General features: G+C 42.7%; 1 protein-coding gene across 3 annotated transcripts in view; it reads right to left on the minus strand.

The window, feature by feature from the left end:
- Window positions 1–24,600, minus strand: part of map3k7 (mitogen-activated protein kinase kinase kinase 7) — a 69,385-nt gene that overhangs the window by 15,152 nt on the left and 29,633 nt on the right. For 2 of the 3 annotated variants that reach the window (XM_060913953.1, XM_060913955.1), the window contains 6 exons: window positions 22,531–22,661; window positions 22,373–22,454; window positions 12,898–13,010; window positions 12,662–12,821; window positions 9,887–9,970; window positions 353–420 (listed from right to left, as the gene is read on the minus strand). In XM_060913953.1, coding sequence (XP_060769936.1) covers window positions 353–420; window positions 9,887–9,970; window positions 12,662–12,821; window positions 12,898–13,010; window positions 22,373–22,454; window positions 22,531–22,661 — 638 coding nt within the window. The remainder of the gene's footprint in view (window positions 1–352; window positions 421–9,886; window positions 9,971–12,661; window positions 12,822–12,897; window positions 13,011–22,372; window positions 22,455–22,530; window positions 22,662–24,600) is intronic. The other variant, XM_060913954.1, reaches the window with a different exon arrangement.

Below are 24,600 nucleotides of genomic sequence, written 5' to 3' on the forward strand. Positions count from 1 at the left end.
AAAAAAAAAAGACAGAATATGCAAGAAAGAAGGAAAGAAAGTCTTAAAATGCTTCTACTTTAAAAACCTGCTTTTCGTGGAGCAAATGTTTTCAGACGCTAAACTTGGGGGACGTTCGGAGAATTTTATTTTTGTTCTCGTTTTTAAAAACACGCCATGATGATGAATCCAACAACTCCATACTTCACCCGTATATTTATTCGCTTTGTGTCGACACCTCAAGCGGAAAGTACTTAATCGAGCCCGAAACAACTTGGAGTGGCCATTACCTTCGACTTTTTCATCTTACGGTCTTCAAAACCGAGGCATTAAACCGCTCGTCACAGCGCACAGGAGGAGGTGAGGCTCTTACCTGTCCGGTGTCTCCAGGGAAGGCGGCGGGGAGATCCTGTACTGACCTCCGTCTAAGGTCACAGGTGGCTAGAGAGAGAGAGAGAGAGAGAGAGAGAGAAGCAAGAGTGAGTCTGGAGGCTACACGCTCGTCTGGGTTCTTGTCCCTGAGCAGGATGGGTGTGTGACACAGGGACAGCTGCACAGAATTACCCCCTGACTCCCAGCACTCTGGCACGTCAACCGCACAGGCTCAGACGGGGCCCAAACGTGACCCGATTCCACACCTCTAAAAACTCACGCAACGCGAACACATGGATGGCGTCGCTCGTGTTGGTGAAACGGCTTCCGTCATCCATCAACAGCAGTTAAGAGTGGAGTGTGTTTCGAATATAAGAGGAACAGACAAGAGCTGTACCATCAGAGTGTACAACCAAAAATAGTCCAACAAGACGTAGGCAACCCACACCCTTCTCTTAACTAGTGACTCAGCATCCATCAATCTCCAATTAATGAGTCAGAGAGTGAAAATACAAGGTAACTACTAATATCCTCTCAAATATTAACTCTGTGAGCCGCTCTTAAACTGTTATTAAAAGGTAAACATTCAACGGCAAGTAAATATATACCCTGTCCACACTAGGGATTTTGTACCGATACGAAACTACTTTCGTACCGCAACACCTGTCCACACTAGCAACTATACCGGTACTGTAGCAGTATAACTGTATCGGTACTGTAGCGCTTCGCTGTAGTGTGGACAGATGAAGCGGTTCTGTATCAATACAAATATAATGCACATGTGCAAAGTCACACACCTCAATCGATGTCTTCGCTGAATAAAATAGTGAAGAACGGAGATTTGTTTGTTTCTTTCTCAACTGCCCCGCGCGTTTTATACGATTCGACTGAATAAACGACCACCAGAAATACAGACTGTACACTGACAAACAAAAAGCACACACACGCTGTTTCATCCGTACGGAAGCCGAGAGACGCCCTTCATATGATCCTTTTTTTTATTCACCTTGTTATCCCGAAATAACGACATAATTAATTCAGGATCTCGAGAAAACAACACTACTAATTCGAGATCTCGAGAAAACAAAAACGTTATTCCGTGATCTCGAGTAAACAGCTGAGAAATGGTTCATTCAGGTGCGCCAAGAGACTTGTGATATGCGACTTTGGGGCTATTTCTCATTCTGTATAGACGCAACTTTGGTCATTAGAATGTCTGGAATAATCGATCACCTAATAAGGCAATATTTTGATCAGGGGTTGACACAGGGAGAGATTGCATTAAGTCTTTTAATAAAATAAGGGATAATTTCAAAATTAGTCCGCGGCACCTCCGCAGAAGACTGGCCCGGCTTCGTCTCTACCGACGGAGATACAGTGATCCAGCTGAGATCACGGAATAATTGTTTTGTTTTCTCGGGATCTCGAAATAACGGATGCCATATATTCTCGGAAGGAAGTTACTCGGTAACCACGGAAACATTTCGCGCACGCGCATTTCAACTACCGTGAAAGAAAACCGCAAACATTTCTCGCGAGTGTGGAGAGATGCACTAAACTGTACCGGTATACTTTGTATCGATACAGTTATACCACTTTCGTACCGGTATAGAGATCTTGCATGTGACGTCACAGCCGATCCAGATTGCAACAGACGCCATCTTGTCGGTCAAACGCCATATTTCTGCCTTCTACTTCTACCTTTTCTTCTGGAAAACCCTACTATATACAATTCTACTACAACGGCTGCGGCTACAAGCTCTCCCTACCTGTGCATGTTTTTTATGTTTTTTGTGTGTATTTTTGCGTGTTGTTCGTCTGTACCGGACTTCAATATCCACTACAACCGTATGGACTTACTGGACATTGGTTTCCAGCAGAAAACGACGGTTTGTAGCGATTTCCATCACATGCACAACGTTCCGGACGAGATAGCGAGACCAGCGGGGTCTCCGTGGATTGTTATCGGGTCTGGCAGGCGAAGGAGGCAGCGCTGGGAGCGGAAGCAAATCTCCACTGCCAAGCCTCTACCTCTCCAACACCAGATCCATGGTAAACAAGACGGACGATTTGGAATTACAGCTGGAATTACCTTATTCTATTCTATTCTCTAATCGGCTGGTCAGTGCTATACTCAATACTACTGATATATCTAGTATCAATACTTAAGTGACTTACCCGTCCAATGAGGATTGTTATTTTCTTGTTTACAAGTTTACATCTGAGTCGCTGACAAATCCTGAATTTCTGTAAAGATAACTGTCCAGAGATTTATAAGCACGCAGTGCTTCACCACTGAACAGCGAGGGAAAGTTAATGAGGTAATTATACACGTCTGGGTATTCCGCCTCTGGCAGTTCAAAATCCACTGACACGGTCGTGAAAACTACGTCCGGTAAGCCATAAGGGTCACTAATCTGTAGGTCGTTTATTTTAGACATGTATCTAGTTATCTGTTCATTAGAAAAATGAGCCGTGTAGTCCGTCGGTTGAAATTGATCCAGTCTGTACACGAGTGTAGCAGTATTCAGCGGTGTTTTTTACCGACAAGATGGCGGCTGTGTACTTTCCGGTCACGTGACTGCAAGATCTCTACAAGTGTGAACACAGTATAAATTCAGTTCCTTTAAAAAAAAAAAAAATCATATTTACAAGGCAAGGGTAGGAATAAAAGACGCACCCTGACAGGACTAGGGCTGGGAATCGATCCGGATTTCCTGGATCGATTCGATTCCGATTCATAAGGTCACGATCCGATTCGATACTGATCTACTTAGATATTGCTGGATTGTCACTTTAAAGTAAAAACTGTCCCTATTGACAGGAACAGCCCCATGTGTGTTTGTGCATGTATCTGTGTATGCATAAGAGGGACACACATACAGTGCAATGCAATAATGAGTACACCCCCCCTGAAAAACGACATTTTTCACAGTATTAAAATGAACACAAACAATATGTCCCAAACAGTTCCTTGATGATGTTTATTGCACTATGTTCTTACATTATAACTCAAGCAGAAAGGTGAAAGGATGCCTTAAATTACATATTTTTCTGTTTCCGTGAAAGTGGGGTGGAGCAAAAGTGAGTACACCCCACAACACTCAGTTACATCCAGTACATTTCGTACTTTGTATGGCCTCCATTATTTGCAATGACAGCCCCAAGTCTCCTTGGCATGGAGTGCACAAGTTGACAACATTTAGCTACATCAATCTTTTTCCATTCTTCAAGGATGACATCTTTCAGAGCCTGGATGTTGGATGGAGAGTGATGCTCAACCTGCCTCTTCAGTATTCCCCAAAGATGCTCTATAGGGTTCAGATCAGGTGACATACTTGGCCATGGAATCACTCTCACCCTGTTCCTCTTCAGAAAGTCAGCAGTGGCCTTAGATGTGTGTTTTGGGTCATTGTCATGTTGAAAAATGGCACGACGGCCAACGGCCCGAAGTGATGGAAGCATCTTAGCTTTCAGTATAGAGCAGTACATTTGAGAATTCATGATGCCATCAATGAAATGCAGTTCTCCAACACCCGCAGCACTCATGCAACCCCACATAAGAACACTACCCCCTCCATGTTTCACTGTGGGCACCATGCATTTTTCCTTGTACTCCTCACCCTTGCGACGCCAGACTGTTTTGAAGCCATCAGTTCCAAAAAGATTGATTTTGGTCTCATCACTCCAGAGTATAGAGTCCCTTCATCCTTTTCAGCATGTGCCCTGGCGAACTCTAGACGGGCTTTTTTGTGACTGGGCTTTAGGAGAGGCTTCCTTCGGGGACGACACCCATGCATGCCATTCCGCTGCACTGTACGGCATATTGTGTCACGTGACACATTCACTCCAATTTCAGTCTCTACTTCCTTAGATACCTGTTGTGCACTTGCATGCCGATTTTCCTCAACTTTTCTCATTACGAGCCGCTCCTGCCTGGGTGTTAATTTTCTTGGCCGGCCTGTACGTCTCTGTACTTTGGCTGCAGTTCCATCTGTCTTGAATTTTTGGATCACTTTTGCAACCGTGTTCTTACTGATAAGTAAGGCTTTACTGATCTTCTCGTAGCCCTCACCTCTCTTGCATAAAGCAGTAATCTGCTTTCTCAGATCCAGAGACATTTCCTGGCCATGAGGTGCCATTGCTGACAGCAGGAAATGGGAAAGGGTGGTTTGCTTTAGGTAACAGCCTTTTGTAGCCAACTGCCTAATTAACGCCTGTGTAATGACTAATTAGACTCACCTGTGGTGAATTGTTTGTTCAGGTCCACATTGGTAGCCTAAAAAGTTGCTTTACTCAGAGCCCTTCAGTGGGGTGTACTCATTTCTGCACCACACAAATTTCACTAAAACTGAAATAAAAATCATTTGTTATATTATTAGCCTTTGTTTTGAGTTCAAAAGCTCAACAGAACCTGTGTTTAACTTAGTCTGGGAACATTTTGGAAATATATCTTTGTGTTCCTTGTCATATTGTGTGAAATGGGCAATTCCATGTAAATGTCAACCTCACCATGCAAAAATAAAGCAACCTGTAATACATCAAAACCACTCCCAGAGATTTCACCTAGGCCTGTATTTTACAGATGTGAATAAGTTGAACCAATTTGTCACAAGAATTGTTCCCTTCGCCTTAATATGTCAGTCTTTCTTTCTTATAATGTAAAACCCAAGTTAAAATCAACTTTGATCATGTACAATTCTATATTATTGCCACAAGCCACAGAAATGTATGCTAAAATCCACAAAACAGCAAAACAATAGCCATCCTAAATATTATTTAAGAACTTTGATAGTTTTAGCTGATATTTAGAGAGTTTTTCAAAGGGTTATGGTGGTTAAATTGCTGATTTTCTAAACATATGCCATGTCTATTTCAGACGCGTCACATCCATAACGGAATTTCGTCACATCCATAACGCTGACTTTTCCTTCCGAAACTCTGCATGAAATACAAAATATTTTAAACAAAGATTTTTTTTAATATTCACCTTGGACCCCTCTATCAAATGGATATCTCCATTTCGACATTAGGTTTACAATTTCACAGAGTTTGATAAAAATGTACAGTCACCCAAGAAAAGTGATACTTTTTCTGTCACATCCATAACGCATCTTTTATTGGCATTTTCTGGCATGCCCCAGATGTACTATGGGAATTGTTCTTGTTCTATCACTTCTCCAGTATGGTACAGCCTTAAAGGGATAGTTCGGGATTTTTGACATGAATCTATATGGTATCCCCGTCAGCAGTGTCGTGCATCCACACTGACTTACCCCCGACAGTGTTCTGTGAGCCTAGATATTGTACAGTGTTGGTCAGTGCACAAGTAGTTCCGGCAGGTTTCCTGGGGTCTGCAAAGTAACACGTTTTTCTTCTCAAAACAGCTCGTGTTCGAATGAGTGATTTATTAGCATAACAAAACCCTTGTAGTCCAAAAAGTCACACCTTGTAATTGCTTGGGGCTACTTTCTCTCAATAGCGATCAGTGCGCGCTGTCACTGTTAACAGTTGTGTGCGAGCTAGCCAACAACTTTCATTAGTTGTTCGACAGTATTTAGCAGCAGCAAATTGCTTTCCTCCTCAGTATACAAGTGCGCTTCCATGGCAGGGAAAAAGAAACTACCACTGCTGCCTATGTAGTGCCCTATTTATACAAATAGGAGTCATTCAGGATTCAGCCATGACACGGAGCAAAAACATGGCTGAATCCTGAATGACTCCCATTTGTATAAATAGGGCACTACATAGGCAGCAGTGGTAGTTTCTTTGTCCCTGCCATGGAAGCGCACTTGTATACTGAGGAGGAAAGCAATTTGCTGCTGCTAAACACTGTCGAACAACTAATGAAAGTTGTTGGCTAGCTCGCACACAACTGTTAACAGTGACAGCGCGCACTGATCGCTATTGAGAGAAAGTAGCCCCAAGCAATTACAAGGTGTGACTTTTTGGACTACAAGGGTTTTGTTATGCTAATAAATCACTCATTCGAACACGAGCTGTTTTGAGAAGAAAAACGTGTTACTTTGCAGACCCCAGGAAACCTGCCGGAACTACTTGTGCACTGACCAACACTGTACAATATCTAGGCTCACAGAACACTGTCGGGGGTAAGTCAGTGTGGATGCACGACACTGCTGACGGGGATACCATATAGATTCATGTCAAAAATCCCGAACTATCCCTTTAAAATATGCAACACCTGTTTAAATACTGGGAGACAATAAAACGTGCACTGGGTCATTTGTTGCCATTTTGAGTTCAAGTGTCACGTCCATAACGCTGGAATTGCTCAAATGTTACTTTTCAAAGAGGGTGTACTCATTATTGCACTGCACTGTATGTTAAAAAGGTATCGACACAAAGCGAACTATACGGAAGCATAGTCAAGGATTTAAAGGATTTATTTTGGAATGAAAAAAATCCAGGTTTTATTTGAATTCTAAATCAAAACCATAATTCTAAAGCAAAACACCCCATATGAAAATGCCCCATTAATTGCACAGCTCTCACAATGTTCGCGGCATTATCTGTAACAGTTGCGGGCTCTTTGTCAGATATTTCCCACTCCTGTATGGCTTCGGTGAGCAGATCAGCAAGGTTACTTGCAGTGTGGCTCGTTTCAACTGCTCTGGTCTGGAGAACGCTTGAGACTGGCCTCCATTCCTCGTCAATGTGATGACGCGTAATAGTCAGATACGACACGGTATTTCTTGAGGTCCAGCAGTCGCAGGTCAACGCCACCCTCTCGGCAGACTTCGGCGAATGTGCAAGTGTGTCTTTTGTTTTCGCATACATTTTTGGGATAACAGTTTCGCTCAAATGTTTGCGACTGGGCAGGACATAGCGTGGTTCCGGTCTCTTCAGCAGTAGTTTGAATCCAGCATTTTCTACGACACTGTAGGGGCGTAGGTCTTTACTAATAAATATTCCGACACCCTCGGTTATGCTCAAGGCACGCTGAGAATTTGAAGGAAATTTAACACCAAATGCCTTCTCCAGTGCAGTTTGATTCGCCGCAGGTTTAGCTGAAACTGTGTCGGCGTGGTGCCTGGATAAGTGGTTGCAGAGATTGGTTGTATTGCCACTATATTTTACCTCTATGTGGCACAGTTTGCACACTGCTTTTGTTCTGTCGACTTCGTCTCCGTCCTCGTAACGTTTGAATCCAAAGTAATGCCGTACATCAGCTTTCAGGCCAGGCGGTGATTTTAGCTGTGCAGTAGGGTAGGGCTGGGCGATTTTACGATTACGATGTTATTCACGATATAAAATCTCTACGATTAGAAATTAGACACGTACGATATGCCTACGATAAGCCTACGCCTTCAATAAAATTACTTCGTCCGAAGTTTTGACAGACACGCGAATAGCCAATCATAACTAAACAGTACCGCACGTAACCAATCAGTTGGAAGAGAGCCACGTCAAGTTAGGTTGCGTGCACACACAAACACGTGTAGCAGCAACGCACAGCATGGCTGTGGTGAAGTTTGCAGGAGCGCGGCATTTCTCCAACAAAGCGTGAAACAAAGCGATTATAAAAACGAGCGAGAAGCCGACTGACCGGAGTTCTGAACAGGAAAGTCAGAGCACTGCCCTGGAGGACATCGTTGAAAAGAAGGGCCAGAGATCTTCGGTTGTGTGGAGGTATTTTGGATATTTAAAGTCGGACATACAACAAAGTGTTACACAAAACCTTAAACACACTGACGTACAGGATTGCACTTTTTTTCTCCTTGCAGCATAAGGTTTACACGTCAATACGTCTTTTATGTTTATTTGAAAGCTGCTAGAATTTGCACAAATGATTAACAATGGTATATAGTTTTTTTTATTTTTCAGTTTATTCATTTGAACAAAAAGAACAAAAGAATGTGCATCCAGTTTGTTTTGGTTCTGTGAAACTTGAAGGCTTGTTAAGCTATTTTTGTTAATTAGGAAGGAACTACTAATTTGTAATGTTCATATTTTGAGCAGAAAATTAAAGAAAATACAAAAATGGTGATTTGATTTATATCGTGATGTATATCGTTATCGAAAATTTTGAAAAAATATATCGTGATATAATTTTTTCTCATATCGCCCAGCCCTACAGTAGGGTGCATCAGTCGCCCTCACTTTCATAAAATCTGATGCATTTTTGTTTTGGTGTTCCTTTTCACCAATAAAGACATCCTGTAAAATTTTTTGACCATATTCAAAAGTCTAATGGTGGCACCATGAGGTTCATTTTTTTTTGCCAAAAAACGCTTATTTTGTGTTTTCGCGTAAGGTTTGAATCACAATGTTGGACTCCATTTTAGGGATGTTAACCGATGACCGTTTGACCGATGGTTGAAAGGTGTACCCCGCCTTTCGCCCGTAGTCAGCTGGGATAGGCTCCAGCTTGCCTGCAACCCTGTAGAACAGGATAAAGCGGCTAGAGATAATGAGATGAGAGGAGATCCCTCCCTAAATGCCTTGAAATGGTCTCGGATCAACCCGGTTTTCTCGCCTGCGGTTCACGATGAAGGGCTTCGACCTTTTTAATTGTACCCTCCTATTCTCTGCCTCGTGCCCTTTTACTCCCGTAAACTTAGACGTCATGATAAACTCTAAACCTGATCGCGAAGGCCTGGGTTTGCGCTTTCCCTGGAGCACACTCGAGACCTTTTTGGAGATTAATGAAGAACGTTGAGAAAAATTCTCAAAACTCTGAAACCCACATGCGAGTCAGACACGAACACACCCAGAGACTTTGATCACGAAGCAGCAGGAGAATACTGATTGGATCAATAGTCAGAGATTCACAGCATAAGAACACAGTTCCTAGAGATTCTTCATAAACTAGTGGCTTCAGGATACTTCGTGCCTGGATGACGTTTTTGCTCCGGTCCAGGCCAACAGGTCGCGCTGCTTAAAAAGTCATGTCTCTTGGAATGAATCGGACTGGACCGGTTTTGCTTGTGAGGACAAATCGGTGGCTTGTTTGCTCCTTAATCATGGTGTATGAGACCTGAACGTCATATCTGCATGAAGTATGCTGACAGAACAGAGCTACATCTTACTATAAATAAATAAAACACCATTTAAGCTCTCCTTGGGGAAGGATGTCGCTAGAACAGGCTGACGATCAAGCTAATTGAGCTACGACCCCAAAAATATCAGAGGGAAAAAAAAATCAACATTTAAAACAATATTTGTAATAGAAACATAATGAAAAAAAAGAGTAGATCAGCCATGACATCCACATGAGGGAGGGAGGGGAAAGAAGGAAAGAGATCAGACAGAGAACCGCTGACTGCTCCTCCAGGACTTAATCCAACAGCAGGCTCGTTAATGAGCTGATAGGAATCATTATCAGTGCAAATTTGGCACTAATCTGAACACAAGTGAATAAAATCTAGCTGGCCTTGATCAGTGTGTGTGGGGATTTTGACGTCCTGGAGCCACAGCCATGGTTATCGAAACATTCCCACTGCTCTGATTTGAGTCAGAACTCAGCAACAGCGACAAGCCCGAGGGACGGGACGACACGGCACGGCTCCGATACCTGTGATGACGATCTCTGGAATGTCCAAAATGGTGCCGTGTGACGCTGTTTTACGGTGGCCTCGTTTATACTGCGGCCGCGCTGCTGCAAAAACACATACACATAGAGCTGCGTACACCGACATGCAGACTGTACTCACACACCTACATTAGCAAGCTGATGGACGAAGAACAGGACGGGACACATGCAGACATGCAGCATGCAACAAACACGGCCGTGCAGGGCCGGAAGGGACGCTGGAGAGAACGGAGCGTTCGCGTCCTTTCCGGGACGTTCCGAGAGCTGCGTGAACTTCCGTCAACGGTTGGGATGATGAAAGAATTTTGGCGGGTCGCTTGGGTAGGAACGGAAACCCTGTTTTGAGTTTCACGCTGGAGGAGTTTTTACATTCTTAAAGAAATATCCCGGCACGTTTTCAACCTGGCCTTTTGACTTTATATTTGCAGACGGAGCGTTTAACAGTTATTCCATGAAATCTGGAGCCGATAGCGCTGTAAGCCATGTACGACGAGATTGAATCGATCCACATTCGCTGGATTTTGAGAAACGGAGCATTCTTTTTTAGCAAATCTGATAAAAACTTTACACAAAACCATACCATTTCTGCTTAGAACGTAAGCAAGAGTGCTCCAAGAGTACGGACATCGCCATGACTCTTCGGGCCTTTCGGCCAGCGGGGGATAAAAATCGTGAGGGAAGTTGATTTCAGAAAGCAAGCACACCTTGATGAAATTGCCAACGTGCAAGTTTGTTAATAATCAAGCGCATAACTCTGGTAAAATCTGCCCAAATTAAACATGCGTATAACTGTCATATAACAAAGCCTGTTGCCAAGTTTGGTGAAATTCCTCCACAAACTGTGAGAGGAGCCGATTTCAGAAGCACGTACACCCTCGTGAAAGTTATCCAAGTTAAGGGTCAAAACTCAGGTACAGTTTTCACAAACGAAATTAAATCGCATAATGCGTATTACCGTCGTATCACAAGGCCTTTTCACCAAGCTTCGAGAAACTCTTCCAAAAATTGAGAGAGGAGTGGATGTCAGAAGGCGAGCACACCTTGATGAAATTGCCAAAGGATAAATTTTGTTAATTGAGGGCTGGAACTCTGGTAAAACGCATATTACCGACATATCACAAAGAATCCTGCCAACGTTTGTGAAATTCCTCCAAAAATCGTGAGAGGAGTCGATTTCAGACGGTCAACACCATTCCCGGGACGGACAGACGGACATCGCCACGACATAATCCCACTTCGGACCTTTCAGCCAGTGGGAGATAAACTGACGAAATGACAGTAGCAATTTGTTTCGTGGTCCGGTTTCCATCAAATCCCGCACTCTGATTGGCTGGCGAGCGGGTCTGTATCCTACGATACGGACCCCGGTTACGGACCTCGGTTACGGACCTCTGGTGACTCGCTTGTTCACAACAACAAACATGGTAGCAATTTTTGTCAACATTTATTTTCGCATTTCTCAGGAGAATAGCATTAATTTAACCTGAAAAAAAATGTCGAAAAACCGGCGTTAAAAAAAAAAAAAATTTCAACCGCACAAACGGCACTCACCCGGCCGGTGGACCGGAAACAGAACATTTTTTAATAATGGCCTGAGCTGATATCCTACTAGTAGAGTAGCCAATCAGAGCGCACGACTGCTCATATCCAGTGAATGTGGATAGAACCTCATCATCATCATCATATTTATCCTCAATACCCTGGAAGCACCCGGTGCATCACTTGGTTCCAGATAATCAAAACCAAAACCTCTGGAATTACTTTTTCGTCTTGTACAATGTTGTGTTTGAAAGTTCGAAACTCGACATGAACACTTGGCTCTGTGGGACACGTCTTCCACATATGAACATCTTGACCGTTCCAGCCTAAAGCCTGTGATTTTCAATACACTTTCTATAAGTCGTGCTGATTGATGGAGTTCGAGCGCTGTTCTCAGGAAACGCAAGTGTGTGGACGGAGACGGTGTGTCGTCTCGGGGTCTAGTTGTCGTTAGCGCACGATACGAAAATGAGCTGAAGGTTAGGGATGAAGGTTAGGAACAAAAAAAAAAAAAAAAAAGTGATGGACATTTCAAATCACGTCTCGAATGATTATCTTTCGGAATGCGAATAAGTGAAATGGGTTAATTAGTCAGAAATTGTATTTCGCGCCGATGATTCTGAAATGAACAGATTGGATTTTGCTGGAAATTAGAAAGAAAAAAATATATTAAACCTGCGATTCTTTGAAAAACACACTCTGTTGTCCCTTTTCCACCAAAGCAGTTCCAGGGCTGGTTCGGGGCCAGTGCTTAGTTTGGAACCGGGTTTTCTGTTTCCACTGACAAAGAACTGGCTCCGGGGCCAGAAAAACCGGTTCCAGGCTAGCACCAACTCTCTGCTGGGCCAGAGGAAAGAACCGCTTACGTCAGCGGGGGGGCGGAGTTGTTAAGACCAACAACAATAAGACCGCGAAAGATCGCCATTTTTAAGCGACGAGAAGCAGCAGCAGCTGTACAAACGCGAAGTCATCCATTATTATTGTTGTTGCTGCTGCTTCTTCCGTGTTGTTTTTGCTTCGATGTTCGCGCCAAGGTTTATGCAAACGTAGTGACGTAACGACGTGGCTCCCCTTAGCACCGCGAGCTATGGAAAAGCAAACTGGTTCTCAGCTGGCTCGCAAGTTGAACGAGTTGTGAACCAGCACCAGCCCCGAACCAGCCCTGGAACTGATTTGGTGGAAAAGGTGTGTGTGTGCGCGCGCGAGAGAGAGATATACCTGCAGAGAAAGGCATCTTGTCATCCTGTCTGAGCTCAGAGAGGTCAGCACTCATTCGTTTGCTGTCGGATGAGGGCAGGCAGTGTGTTCTGCCTGGCACTGACAGACTCTCAACGCTGCCCCCTCTTGACAGAGGATGCCCAGGCCTCAGTGGATCACCCTACACACACACACACGTTACACACTGACAGGTATTCGTTACTACGCAGCTATTTACAATCCTGAAAAAGTCTTACCTTTGGTTTTAACGGTGCGAACTTCTCGATGGTCTTGATGGTGTCGTTGGTGCCGGCTGGCGTGCCGTGATCCATGCTGCCGTCGTTCCTGTTGCTCAAGCTGGGGAAGGACCCTGAGTTGCAAAACAGGCACGAGGATATGAGCAGACCCAATTTCCCATTTGCCTTCTTCATACATACACATACTAATCTCGATAGCATTTGATTAACACCTTTTTTTTTTTTAAACTTGACTATTGCTGTGTTCACACTTATACCGGTACGAAAGTGGTACAACTGTATCGATACAAAGTATACCGGTACAGTTTAGTGCATCTGTCCACACTAGCGAGAAATGTTTGCGGTTTTCTTTCACGGAAGTTGAAATGCGCGTGCGCGAAATGTTTCCGCGGTTACCGAGTAACTTCCTTCCGAGAATATGGCGGATGAAACGACGTGTGTGCGCTTTTTGTCAATGTACAGTCTGTATTTCTGGTGGTCATTTATTCAGTCGAATCGTATAAAACGCGCGAGGCAGTTGAGAAAGAAACAAAGAAAACGAATCTCCCTTTCTCCCCCCTCCCTTTCTCCCTCTCCTTCTCTTCCCCTCCCTTTCTCCCTCTTCCTCCTTTCTTCCTCCCTCCCTCCCCCTTTCTCTGCTCCATGTAGCTCAACGGTCATTTTGAGCCATTTTGGCGTTTTATTTACAGCTGGAAAGCACGTGCGTATTGTACAGTGGGGCAAAAAAGTATTTAGTCAGCCACCGATTGTGCAAGTTCTCCCACTTAAAAAGATGAGAGAGGCCTGTAATTTTCATCATAGGTACACTTCAACTATGAGAGACAGAATGGGGGGAAAGAATCCAGGAAATCACATTGTAGGATTTTTAATGAATTAATTGGTAAATTCCTCGGTAAAATAAGTATTTTGGTCACCTACAAACAAGCAAGATTTCTGGCTCTCACAGACCTGTAACTTCTTCTTTAAGAGGCTCCTCTGTCCTCCACTCGTTACCTGTATTAATGGCACCTGTTTGAACTCGTTATCAGTATAAAAGACACCTGTCCACAACCTCAAACAGTCACACTCCAAACTCCACTATGGCCAAGACCAAAGAGCTGTCAAAGGACACCAGAAACAAAATTGTAGACCTGCACCAGGCTGGGAAGACTGAATCTGCAATAGGTAAGCAGCTTGGTGTGAAGAAATCAACTGTGGGAGCAATTATTAGAAAATGGAAGACATACAAGACCACTGATAATCTCCCTCGATCTGGGGCTCCACGCAAGATCTCACCCCGTGGGGTCAAAATGATCACAAGAACGGTGAGCAAAAATCCCAGAACCACACGGGGGGACCTAGTGAATGACCTGCAGAGAGCTGGGACCAAAGTAACAAAGGCTACCATCAGTAACACACTACGCCGCCAGGGACTCAAATCCTGCAGTGCCAGACGTGTCCCCCTGCTTAAGCCAGTACATGTCCAGGCCCGTCTGAAGTTTGCTAGAGAGCATTTGGATGATCCAGAAGAGGATTGGGAGAATGTCATATGGTCAGATGAAACCAAAATAGAACTTTTTGGTAAAAACTCAACTTGTCGTGTTTGGAGGAGAAAGAATGCTGAGTTGCATCCAAAGAACACCATACCTACTGTGAAGCATGGGGGTGGAAACATCATGCTTTGGGGCTGTTTTTCTGCAAAGGGACCAGGACGACTGATCCGTGTAAAGGAAAGAATGAATGGGGCCATGTATCGTGAGATTTTGAGTGAAAACCTCCTTCCATCAGCAAGGGCATTGAAGATGAAACGTGGCTGGGTCTTTCAGCATGACAATGATCCCAAACACACCGCCCGGGCAACGAAGGAGTGGCTTCGTAAGAAGCATTTCAAGGTCCTGGAGTGGCCTAGCCAGTCTCCAGATCTCAACCCCATAGAAAATCTTTGGAGGGAGTTGAAAGTCCGTGTTGCCCAGCGACAGCCCCAAAACATCACTGCTCTAGAGGAGATCTGCATGGAGGAATGGGCCAAAATACCAGCAACAGTGTGTGAAAACCTTGTGAAGACTTACAGAAAACGTTTGACCTCCGTCATTGCCAACAAAGGGTATATAACAAAGTATTGAGATGAACTTTTGTTATTGACCAAATACTTATTTTCCACCATAATTTGCAAATAAATTCTTTAAAAATCAGACAATGTGATTTTCTGGATTTTTTTCCCTTATTTTGTCTCTCATAGTTGAAGTGTACCTATGATGAAAATTACAGGCCTCTCTCATCTTTTTAAGTGGGAGAACTTGCACAATTGGTGACTGACTAAATACTTTTTTGCCCCACTGTATGAATAACCCGGAAGACGTAGGAATGGTTCATTGCGCTTGCGCATTATATTTGTATCGATACAGAGCCGCTTCATCTGTCCACACTACAGTGAAGTGCTACAGTACCGATACTGTACCGATACGAAACCCATACATTTGTGGGTTTCGTACCGATACAGTTATACCGCTACAGTACCGGTATAGTTGCTAGTGTGGACAGGTGTTGCGGTACGAAAGTAGTTTCGTATCGGTACAAAATCCCTAGTGTGGACAGGGTATATATTTATGAATATTCTTCATTGGCACGTGACGTCATAGCTAATTACGCGTGAGGCTTTGAACCGGAAGTGGGCCGTGTTGGAGGATATACACAACTCAAGCGGCACACATTTACTAGAGCAGAGAGGTTGTTCCGCTCAAGATTTCCTTTCGGTTCTTCGCTTCTATGCTACTCTTTGTGCTGTAACTGCATGCGGGCGTGACTCTATTCGAGACGAGCAGACTTAAAGTGTAGATCACGGGTAAATTCAGGAGCAAGATCAGTGTAATTCTATTTTATATTAAACTTTGGTCAAATACCTGTCACATTTTGTGCAAAAAAATTCAATTGAAATCAAGCCATTTGCCACTGCTCGACCCTTGTGTTGTTGCTAGCCTTGCCAATTATGTCTGGCTTGGCTGATGCTGCTGACGTTTGACAGTGGTGCTAGTGCCAACTCCAGGTGCATTCGGAGATTGAACCATGCAGAACTGAGCCAGTGTTTCCCACAGACCAGGTAGCAATTTGTGGTGCTCCACTGTGTCGATGAGGGAATCGTGCACGGTGGTGCCGTGGCGGTCGGTGGAGTCGGACATTGGGGTGTATGCAAAGTGTTTACAGCGGGCGGTGTTCAAACACACAGTATTTTTCTTCAGAGTCACCTGCTGGGACTATTTTAAAGCTACAAGAAGCATTTGAGATTATTCAGTTCAATCTAAATTCTTTTAAGTTCTTTAAGAGAAGACAGCTAAAACAATTTTCACCAGAACCCTGCCTGGTTTCATTCCTCGACCCAACTTTACATTACAGGGAAGGCCATTAGTTTGCTGGGCTTGATGTTGGTGGAAAACATGTCTTTTAAATTTATGAAAATTACTCACCAAAATTGAAGTTAAAGTTTAGTTTTTACCTTAGTTTTTTGCCTTTTTGGTGGCAATCTTTCAATCATTCTTTAGTTGACATTCAAGGAATAAACTGCAAAAAACAAGCTGGAGGTTTTTATTTTAAATATTGAACTCAACACCTACCTCAACCAATACTAAAATGAAATAAATAGTATAATGTAACAACAACAAAATAAAATCATAATTAGATGTAAGAAACCACGTAAGGTAACACCAAGGCAACTAACAATAATGAAAAAGCATTACCCTAATTGGTGCAAAGCCTGCATGCCCTATCAGAACATTTAATTCTGTGTGGCTTCCTGAAAAAACCTCCAGTGCCCTATCTTACGGGAAGTCATTGGGTTCGGGACCATTTATGGAGACTCGTAAGCAGGCTGCCAGGTGTTCCCCTTTCATCAAAGCGCTAAAAATTTCCATTACATCAAAAAAAAAAAATACAAAGGAATACTGAATTTCTATGTGCTTACCCTATTCATAGCTGAGAAATCCTGCTCGCAATTCAGAAAAAAACTTTTCAATACTCATCTGGGTTAAAGCAGCAAACATTGAGAGTCAATGAAATTATAATAGTCAAATAAATACAAAGTTATTATTAGCCTATGGGCATCCTACAGTAGCCTCTCTCAACTACCGCATTGTTTCTTAAAATATTCAGATTTTATGCTTCAGATAGCATCAACTAGGCATCTCCGCGAGTATAACAACGTTTTATTTAGGCTAGTGGGAAATCCTTATTTATTGTGAATGTCAAGCCATTATTAATAACTTGCATGAATGCTGAAGCGGGATAAACGGGATAATGCAATAAGGCCGGTTCCTCGCGTCAAGCTGCTACTGTATGCATCAAAATTGGTTTATAGCCTGACTCAGGGATGTCCGTTTCCTGTAAGCCAAGAAAGCTATGATAAAGCTCATCACGAGCACGACGCAGGCTACCTTTTAAAATAAGGGGTCGGAAGGCGAATCGGGAAGGCTGCGTTATTTTTAATTAGCCTAACAGGCCTATTTGCAGTCCGGTGTCACGGTCTGAATTTACCACCAGTCTGAATTTACCAGGTAAGTTTATACTGTAGCAGCCACGGTCTAACCCTACCACAGTATAAATTTACCAACTTGGTATAATTGGGCCTAGTCTGAATTTACCAGCCTCATATGAGATGTATGTTCATGTTCATACTTTTATTTACACTTTATCTTGATGAATATTGATTTGTTTAAGTAAGACTCCTCATGATTATAATAATTTAGTTATTCTCTCAAATTTACCAACTTGGTATAATTAGACTGCTGTCATTGGGCCTAGTCAGAATTTACCAGCCCAGTATGATAGATTTATGATCATACTTGATCCACAAATAAATTATTTTCACTTTATCTTGATGAATACTGATTTGTTTGAATGAGACTCATCATGATTATAATATAGTTATTCTGTCAAATTTACCAACCTGGTATAATTAGACTCCTGTCATTGGACCTAGTCACAATTGGGTCATCTTTCTTTTGAAAATGGCGAATCGCTGGTCTCGTGCCTCTTTGGACTGTGTGTTTTGCTGATCTTCATTTTGTGACTGGGAAATGATTGTTTCCTCATCCATATTCAACAGCTTGTCTACTGATAATCAAATCTCACAATTGTAGTCACAATTCGCGTTCTATTAGTCTACAAATGTGTTGAAATGCTCGGTACAAAATCACAGCATGTTGAAATGCTCGGTACAAAATCACAGCAAGAAATGGTAAATTTAGACTTCCCGGAAGTTGACCGGGGGGGGGAAATCGGTCTGCGCATGGTAAATTTATACCAGCGCGCAATCAGACCGTGACACCGGGTATATTATGTGCAACGGCAGGCCTGTGTACACGCCTCTCCCTCTGTGTGCGCGCGCGAGCGAACGAGAAGAGCGAGCACTATGAATGAACGGAACAGAATTTTTTTTTTTTTTTTCAAAATCGCGAGTCTGATTGTGTGGCGCTGCACCACACAATGGTCTATGTATGGGAAACCCTGTGAGCAATGGGCTAGTGGCGGTGGAGGGCAGATGCAATGTGCTTTGAGCTCTTCATGTGAGACTTCAACGTCACTTCCAGGAACCTCCCTCACCCAATCACGATATATATCAGCCAATGCTGATTAAAACGACACTTCCCCATGCTGCGATTCGCGGAGTCTCCTCTCCACCACGGACTCTGACGATTGCGCCGGCGCGAAAATGTATCAATATTGTTTCTTTCTTTGCGCATACTCCAAGAAATTCACTGATGTTACGCAAAACCCACGTTTTCACATTGTAGAATAGTATGAGTAAATTTAAGACCTTTGTTTAAAAAATTAAGACTTGGGCAAAGCAATTTAAGACTTTTTAAGGCCTTAATTTTGGAATATTAAACTTAAGACTTTAAGACTTTTAAGACCCCGCGGCTACCATGCCTTCTTGCTGTGAGGCGACAGTGCTAACCACTACACCACCGTGCCGCCGAAAAACCGGAGATTCTCAAGAGTTTTGTCAAATATCCAGATTTCCGGGTAAATCCGGAAGACTTTCATCTATAGGTAAAACAGGAAGTCGATGTGCGACAGACTTGAAAATGGTATACACGGTATAGAACCCCAAGCTGAAGTTTGATCCCAAGTACCTATGATTTGTGGCTGCTGAGAAAAATGGTGTTTCGGATGGACGGACAGAGGTAAACCAGTACACCCCCCCCCCGTCCTTCGGAGCAGGGGTATAATGATTGTTTTTAAAATAGATTTGAGAAATGACTACAAGCTTCTAAACGTAACGCCTCCCTCAGCTGGGATAGGCTCCAGTCTGTACTCTTACCACTGTACATGGCGGCGGTCAACAAAGCAAGTAGTTTTGGTCACGTGGTTGCAAATGAAGAAGAGACAAAAACGAAACAAACTAGAAAAGCACTCGGAGAGCGCAGACCTCTGCCGAGAATCCTTTAAAAAAAATCCGGGATCCAGAAGGTGATCTGGATCAGCGCCAAAATTTAATGGATTGTTACTTGTGCCCAGACACGCCTCTGGAAAAAATTTCAGAGCAATCCGTTCATTAATTTTTCTGTTAACCTCCTTGGCGGAGGTAATAATAATAACTAGAATGCATTTCCGGAGAAAATGCGAAAGTGTGCTTGCTCAGGTGCGCCGCCATGGCGACCCGGCAAGAGAGGTGACCGCACGCCCACACGACAAGTTTTGTGTCAACACGCAAAAGTTTGGCCAAGACACAAGGCGGATTCTCATACGGAGATGACAGGCTGGCAAGGTTCTTTACAGGGGCGTCCCAGAGCATCACTAACATGAAAATGTTGATGTAATTCTAAATCCGTAAAGAGATATGACCCAAAACACGTTTTTGCTCATTGTGGCGCCCCTGAGTGGCCAAATGACACCAAATTTGATGAATGGTACATGAACTGGTGCCGAAAGTCATCTCAACAAATATGGTCTTGATATGTCAAAGCGTTTCTGAGATATGAGCCAAAATACATACGTTTTTGCTAATTGTGACGCCCCCTAGAGGCCAAATGACACCATATTTGATGAGGCTAGTTTGGATGGTGTCCAAAGTCATGCCACTAAATATAGTCTTGATATGTCAAACTGTTTCCGTGACACGAGCTCACTTCTTGTTTGGTGGCTTCGCCATCGATTTTGATTGGCTGCCACGGGCGAACGCTTTGACCTATGAGAGCGAAACGAATATCACTCATTAGGCATGGACTGGAGATCATTTGGCCACATAATACAGCATTATGGGCTTAACTTTCACTGTTGTGCAGATGATGCCCAAATTTATATTCAAACCAAACCCTCTTACCCACTCCCTCCGTCCAATCTTGTCAACTGTTCTCTGACTCTGCTCTATGGGTGACAGGGCTTTCAGTGTAAATGGCCCTCAGCTGTGGAATGCCCTGCGACTAGCGTTGCGCCAATGCTCAACACTGTCCTCTTTCAAAAAACAGCTAAAAACACATCTCTTTAGCTTGGCCTTTTCTCTCTGATTTTTAATAACGTTATTATTATTGATTTCTTATTATTTTATTATTGTTGTTATTTTATAGCCTGGCAAGCCAGACTAAATGTGAATATTTAGTCTGGTCTCGATCGTAGACATTTCTGACGGGTGTGGGTAGGGACAACCCGCTGTCTTTCAAACTGTCTCTGTGCGTATAGGCCAACGCTCTGACCAATCAGCGCAACAGTGACTGTGACGTAGTCAGAGCGACAGAAAGCAGTGGGGGAGGCCTTGAAATAAATAATTTTTCAAAATGCATATTAATTAATAAACAGGTTCTAGATATTAAGAAGTTTGGAGATAATGACCACAAGTTTGGAGTCTGTACCACATACTTAACTCTTATTATTTTTTTTTTTAAAGTGTTTTTCAAGGGTTTGCTTAAACTGTTTTTGAGAGTTTTTATTTAGTGGTGTTTGGTGAAATGATTTCCCTTAAATTTAAAATAACGGGAAAATAAGAAACAATCAAAAAGTAATGTTTCAAAGCTGTTTATTAATTCTTTGTACTGCACAAACTAGCCCCATCCTTTTGGCTACGAGCGGAGCCAGCTGGTAGATCAGACTTTTGCCATAGCCGGTCGGCAAAACAGCGAAAACGTCCTTCTTGAAAAGGAATGAGCGGAGAGCCTCTTCCTGCTCATGTTTCAACGAAAACTCCAAGTCTAATTCTTCTAAAACTGATTCCAAAGCGGAGTCAAACGCGCGCTGTTCACTAGCCGTAGCCATCTTTCCTGCTGCGCTTTCTCCAGCGTCGCGTAGCTTTGTCGTCACTCCTGCAAAAGCCCGCCCAAAGAATCCAAACAAAAACCTTGCGTTGTGATTAGCGGGCACGATTTGATGCCCGGGGTGTTTTTGTTTATATGGTGCGAGGCTAGACCCATTCGTAGGCAAAAATATTTTTGGCTGCTAGGCGGGTGGGTCTAGTTTACTAGGCTAGTTATTTAATTGTTTTGCTTTTTATTGTTTGTTTTTTACTGTTCAGTGTCCTTGGGTACCTTGAAAGGCACTTATAAATAAAATGTATTATTATTATTATCATCGGAGATCATGTGTGCCAAGTTTCATGATGATCGGACAAAACATGCAGCCAGGGTCACCCTACCTTCACTTTGGACAAAATTCAAAATGGCAGAAAATCTAATTAGGCGAAGAATGACGTCATAGGGTGCGTTGGAATCGTCTAGCTCCAAGGATTCCAACGGCACCAGACGTATGAAAATCGGACATACGGATCAAAAGTTACATGCATGAACGCATGTAAGACTGTGATCAGTTGGTGGCGCTAGACCATGAGACGTACCAACATGAAACTTGATGAACTCAATCAGGGTCCACTCCTCCATCAGTGTACCAAGTTTCATGACTTTACACCTTACGGTTTGGCCTACAGAAGGAAAAATCTGGTTTTTGCGTCGCGTGCCCATTCATTTCAATGGGGAAAAATTAATCCTTTAAAAAAAAAAATTCCGGGATCCAGAAGGTGATTCGAATCACCGCCAAAATTTAATGGATTGGTACTTGTGCCCAGTCACACCTCAGGAAATAATTTCAGAGCAATCTGTTCATTACGTTTTCCGTAATGTTGCTAACAAACAAACCAACGCTAGCGGAAACATAACCTCCTTGGCGGAGGTAATAACCGAACACCAAGGTAAATCTGGATACTTAGCTCTTCGAAACTTTATTACTCATGACTTTTTGCAACTCGACATATCCATGTGCTCCGCAGTGTTCCGATTATCTGCCAGCACCAACACAGTAATAACATCACCGAGTTGTTTTTATGGCTGATTTAATTTCCTAGCGATGTGTATTAGCGATGGGAATCTCTAAAAGGATCTTACGATCCAATTTGATCTTAATTCCGAGTGCCATAATGCGATTATAAAACAACTCCCGAATACATTCGGACGTGCTGCAAAGTTAGATTCCCCCCCCCTTCAATACGACCACCTACTTCCTGTATTGTAAGCATCTATACCTGTGCTGGTAGCAGAGTTGCTCTGGCCTTCATCTGAATATTGATATGGGTCCTGCAGAGGCTCGTCTGACCCGGGGAAATACTGCAGAGAGAAAAAGAGAGAGGTGTGAAAGACGTCTACAGGAAGTGCACAAGAAAGAGACCCAGACTGCAGGTACCTTCATCAGGTGGGTCATGATTTTGACAATCTCCTCCATGGAAGGCCGCTGTGAGGGATCTTTCGACCAGCAGCGTGTCATCAGACTCTCTATGGGCTTGGGCAGGTTCTTAATGAGGGGAGGACGAGTTCCTGAACACATCAATACATTATTATTATTATTATTTTAAATTTCTCTGTTGTTCATTTACGGATTAGATACCGGGTGGAAAATAACCTATATGTACTGAGTTGCCATTATATTAGGTACACTAGAAATATAAATGCACTGTGTATAATTATAGTGATGATTTTATCAGCGTCGGTGCATTGACTTTAACGACATTCATTTCTTCAACCCAACACTGCAAAAAATAAAAATCTTAGGAAGCTTGTTTGTCTATTTTCAAGTCAAAACATCTAGCCACCCTTATTATAAGACATAATTGCCCAACAAGCAAAACCTCACTTAGCTAGAAAGGCTAGTTTTTAGACAGTCCATCTTGAAAATCTTGTATAGACAAAATGTCTTGAAAAAGTCTTATTTGGAGCACCTTTGAAAATAAAACAAGTTTTTTTTTTAAAACAAGTAAGTACATTTTGGACATTTGTCAAATGCGGTTCATCTTGTTTCAAGAAAAAAAAAAGTATGCTTGTTTCGGGAATAAATGAACTTTACTGAAATCTTTGAATTAGGGCTGCACAATTAATCGAATTTAATCGAAAATCGCGATTTTGGCTGCCACGATTAAATTACATGAAAATCACGATTTCTTTCCATTTAAAATGCGAGCTCTGCTGTATATCTGATCAAGCACTTTTTGACCAATACTCCGCCAAACCATTAGGGGGCGAACCGACGCATGTAAGGTTTCATTACTCCGCCTAAATAAGCAAGCAAGCCAAGTGCAGTGTTGCCAGATTGGGCGGTTTTAAGTGCATTTTGGCGGGTTTTGAACATATTTTGGGCTGGAAAACGTCAGCAGCATCTGGCAACACTGGCCAAGTGTGCAGAGCTTCAGTGCAGCGGTATCTTCTTCAAGGGGCGATAGCGTGAGAGTAGGCAGCAGACTGAGGTGAGAGAGAAAAGCTAACTATGTCGGAACAACAGACTATTTAGCACTGGAGGCAATGCTGTGACCTGCCTTCGCTCATGTTTAAAGCCAGAGCATGTTGATAGGCTGGTCTTTCTAGCTAAAAACTTGTAGGCCTCAGTATAATGCTATGTAATTGTTGCAATTGAGTTTTCAGTTCCTTCATCCTTTGGTAATTTCTTGGATAAATTTCATTTATTTGTCATTTGGAAATCAGAATTTCTCTTTTAAATTTCATTCTGCACTGAAAGCTGTTCATATTGTTTGTTTGAATATAGTGAAATAAAATTTAAGTGATTTCCCTAACATCAAGAATAATCGTGATTAATAATCGCGATTACAATTTTGATCAAGATAATCGTGATTATCATTTTTTCCATAATCGTGCAGCCCTACTTTGAATCTTAGTTTACTGCGACTGTTTTCTCAGTCATTCAGATTGAGCTCCTTCTAGATGCTGTACAGACTCTAGACCAGACAAGTGCCTTCAAAAAGCCTATGAGTGAGTGGAGGGCGTTTTAGTGAGGGCTTTTTGGAATGCTGTGAGTTAAGTTCAGTGTTTTGTTTTTTGTGCCTGATCTTGTAAACCCCTCGTACACATGAATAGTCAGTGCCCCCAAAATGCACTGTTGCTTTGGCGTTGTGTAAGCACTGTAAGTCAAAATGCGTAGACTCTTTTTTTTTTTTGGTGCCTGAGGTCCTGGGGAAGTGGAATCTTAAGAGATGTTTTAATGTTTGAATGTTGAAATGGGAGAAAAAATAAACTTGTTGCAATGCTACACGTGTCGTCAACTTGATTCAAGATAGTCTCTGGTCTCATATCGAGAGTATTTTACTAATTACAGGTCACAAAAGGAGAATCTTTTAAGCTAGCAATGCTTAGTCGTAGAATTTAACAATCCTAATATTAGTATATTTATCTTAAATTCAGTTTTTACTGCTAAGACTTTGTCATGAATTTAAGTGAAATACCCTTAAAATGAAATAAATAAAAATGA

Source organism: Neoarius graeffei, chromosome 2, assembly GCF_027579695.1.
Source record: "Neoarius graeffei isolate fNeoGra1 chromosome 2, fNeoGra1.pri, whole genome shotgun sequence".
Lineage (NCBI taxonomy): Eukaryota > Metazoa > Chordata > Actinopteri > Siluriformes > Ariidae > Neoarius > Neoarius graeffei.